At 36.5% G+C, this 3,634-nt stretch overlaps 1 protein-coding gene across 1 annotated transcript; it reads right to left on the bottom strand.

Annotated features, from left to right (window-relative positions):
* Positions 1–2,741: 2,741 nt before the first annotated feature.
* Positions 2,742–3,290, bottom strand: LOC139188637 (uncharacterized mitochondrial protein AtMg00820-like). Its single transcript, XM_070806271.1, has 2 exons — positions 3,107–3,290; positions 2,742–3,064 (listed from the first exon to the last, which is right to left on the bottom strand). The coding sequence occupies exons 1-2, from the start codon at positions 3,288–3,290 to the stop codon at positions 2,742–2,744; spliced, it is 507 nt and encodes a 168-aa protein (XP_070662372.1).
* Between the last annotated feature and the right edge of the window lie 344 nt (positions 3,291–3,634).

Here is a 3,634-nt window from a genome sequence, read left to right as displayed (position 1 = left end):
AAGTAGGGATCGTTCTTAAACCGGGGATTAGGAAGGATTGCTAAACACTCTAAACTGACTCAAATAGATAAAACTAAGCTTTAAAACACTTAACTAGACTCAAAAGACTCAAAACAAATTCACAAGACTCAAAATAAGCTAAAAACATTCAAAACTGCCTAAAAACACAATCTGGGCAGTTTTGAACTTTAAACACAAATTTGGACGAATTTTAGGTTTTCCTTAACTCAAAACACTTAAAAACACAATCTAAAACATATTCTAACTAGTTAGACACTCTAAAGTAGAGGGGGATTTGGTTTTGGACGAAAATTAATAAAACAAAGCAAGAACTAAAACTAGGTAGATTGCATAGATTTGGTGAAATATATGGATGATGGGCTAACTAGGAGGTTTTTCTCCACACATGACATACTTGCATACAAAACAATTTCCAGTTGCTTTTTCAATGAACCATGAACCTCAACACCCCAAGTTAATTAGGTACGCTTAAATTAACCCTCAGATTTCCCTTAAGTCATTGAATTGAATGGAAATAGCGCATTGCAATCAAATTATTCCTTAAAAGTTCCCTACATGAAAGCGCATAATAGAGAAACAATCAAAGATCATTAAGTTCTATGGAAATCATAAGTGTTGACAAGGCATTCGTAACTATGAAAGCGCATGATACTTATGCTAGGAATTTATTTAACATGATTATGGCTAACAACCTTTACTACTTATGAATATAAGTTCATAACGATTAGGTGAAACTCGCTTATATCCTAGCATCATATTTATGCATACAAATTAAGTGAGCACTCTTAACTCACATACATAAACACGTTTTAATTCAAACAGATAAGTAAACCGAATTCACAATTCATGAAATCACAACTGAATGTAATCAAATCATATTGCAAGCATAGCCATGGTTTCGAAATTCCCCTTAGCTAATAGGGGTTTAGTTCCTCATACTCACAAAACAAAGATTATTGAATTTAAACATCGAAAATAAAAGAAAGATTACACCTAAAACGTTCCAGCAACTTGAACTTAAGTCCAAGGGCTCTCCTCCTTCTTCCTTGCTGCGGCACAAGAGATGGGTGATGGTTTTGGGGGTGATGGATTGTAAGAATGGTGTGGGATGGCTGATTAGGGTGAAAGGGTACGGCTGGATGTGTGTGAGAGTGAATGGCTTGAATGAATGATGTAAAATGGTGTCTAGGGTTGCGACAAGGGTGTTTCTGAATGGCTTGAGGGGTGGTGACTAATTTATGGCTGAAAACTTGTATTTATAGACTAGGGTTTTCACAAAATCTGATGGGAAATGGTTAGGGTTTTGGAGATAAAAGGCTTGGCCCATCCAAGGGAGAAAAGAACTAGGGTTTTATGCAGATTTTTAGGCTTCTAGAAGTGATAGGTGCAGCACAACCCTAGGGGAAATAGATTAGGGTTTAACTTAGCAGAAATAAAAGGCTTAGGCCCTAGGGTTTGCGGCAAAAGGGTTTAATCCACCAAGGAAAGGGTTTTGTCCCACTTAGTTTCTGAAAAGGATTTGTATAACCCAAATTCACAAGGAATAAGGCTAGCCAAATCAGAATCCACATGGAATTGGCTTAGGAAAGGCACGGCAAGGGCTTAGAACATAGGTGAGAGAGGATTAGGAAACTTCCAATCCAAGAATAGAAACTTTCAAGAATGGAAACCTCCAAGAATAACAACTTCCAACTTTAGAAACTTTGGTTTCCAATTCTGAACTCTTTGTTCTTCCTTTTCATTTCTTCATTCCATTATTCATTCCTAGCCTCCTTTGATCTTCAATTTCATCCATTTCTTTAGCTCCAAGCATTTGTCATCGATTCCAAGCCCAATTTTGCTCTAAAAAGGCTCCAAATGCACTTCTTTGCCACATTAGCCATATAAACGTGAAATTGCACGAAAATGACTTTAAACACTAAAATAACTAAGGAATAACAACAAAAATGCACAAGAACAAGCTAACTAAGTCGCACAAATATGCTCCTATCACCCAATCAATATCGGTGTACTCAATAAGCCTTGAACTTCGTGCCCTGCACATATCTTAACACCCTTTTTCCGGCACCAAAGTGAAGCTGACTTGGTTCCTTCATGTATCTTGAAAGCATACTTGAAGCAAACATGATATCCGGCATAGTGGCAATGAGATATAAAAGACTGCTGATCAAACTTCGATACTTTGTGGCATCTGCTTTCTTTGCACCATCACATTTCTTCATCTTTTTAGTTGGCATCAAAGGAGTAGCTACTGTTTTGCATAGACAAATTCAATATCTTGAGTAGATTTTCTGCTTATTTTTTTGAGAAATAAATATCCCATTTTTGGTTTGAGAAACTTCAATTCCCAATAAATAATGAAGCAAACCAAGATCACTCATCTCATAGGTGCTCATCATATCTTTCTTGAACTGCCGTAACAAACTTTGATCATTTCCAGTTAAGACTAAGTCATCCACATATAAGGAAACAATGAGAATGGAAGTTCATCTCTTTAAAATATAGAGTGTAAGCTCACTTTAACTCTTTTCGAAACCACGCTTGGCAAAATACTTATCAATTTCAGCATACCACATTCGAGGTGCTTGCTTTAATCCGTAAAGGGCATTTTTTAGCTTGAAAACTTTGTCTTCTACCCCTTCAAGCACGAAACTTGGGGGTTTTTTAACTTAAACTTCTTCTTCCAACACTCCATTAAAAAATGCAGACTTCACATCAAGTTAATAAATCAACCAATTCTTTTGAGTAGCAAGAGCAATCAAAGTTCTAATAGTTTCCAACCGTGCAATTGGAGCAAAGGTCTCAGAAACATCAATATCTGGCTTTTGAGTAAAGCCTCTTGCCACGAGCCTAGCTTTATGCTTTTGAATGCTCCCATCTTGATTGAATTTTGTCTTGAAAATCCACTTCACGTTTATGACATCTCTATCTTGTGGATAATCAACTAGCTCCCATGTTTGATTTTTCTCGATCATTCTCATCTCCTCATTCATGGCTTTCACCCATATTTCATGATTTTGTGACTCTTCGAAGCTTTCCGGCTCTACACCAACGAAATTGCAAGTCTCATACACTGCTCACAAACTTCGAGTTCTTAATGGAGGACTTTTTGATGAAGGGTAGTTAGGAGAAACAGGTTTTGCATTCGAACTGCTTCCAACATCATTTGAACTTCTTCTTCCGACAACTACTGGAGTCTGAGGCGTGCCTTCTTCTTGCTGCTGCTCTCTTGGAATTTCACTTTCTTCTTTCACAATTGCATATGTCATCTCCTGAACTTTATTTTCATTCCAATCCTAGCTAGCTTTTTCATTAAAAATCACATATCTACTCACAATCAATTTCTTAGTTTCAACATTATAAAGCCTATTACCTTTGGTGCTGGAACAATAGCCAAGAAAGATACATTTTTGGCATTTTTCATCAAGCTTAGTTCTTTTTTTTAACGGGAATATAAGCATAACAAATGCAGCCAAAATTTTTGAAATGACTCACCGAAGGTTTGAATCTGCTCCAAGCTTCAAATGGAGTTTTGTTCTTCACTACTTTGGTTTGACATCTATTAAGAATACATACTGTTGTATACACAGCTTCTGCCCAAATATTTTTTGGT

This window comes from Malus domestica, chromosome 10, assembly GCF_042453785.1.
Source record: "Malus domestica chromosome 10, GDT2T_hap1".
Lineage (NCBI taxonomy): Eukaryota > Viridiplantae > Streptophyta > Magnoliopsida > Rosales > Rosaceae > Malus > Malus domestica.
Note: the sequence above shows the minus strand (reverse complement) of the source record. Positions and strands in the feature narration are given on the sequence as shown.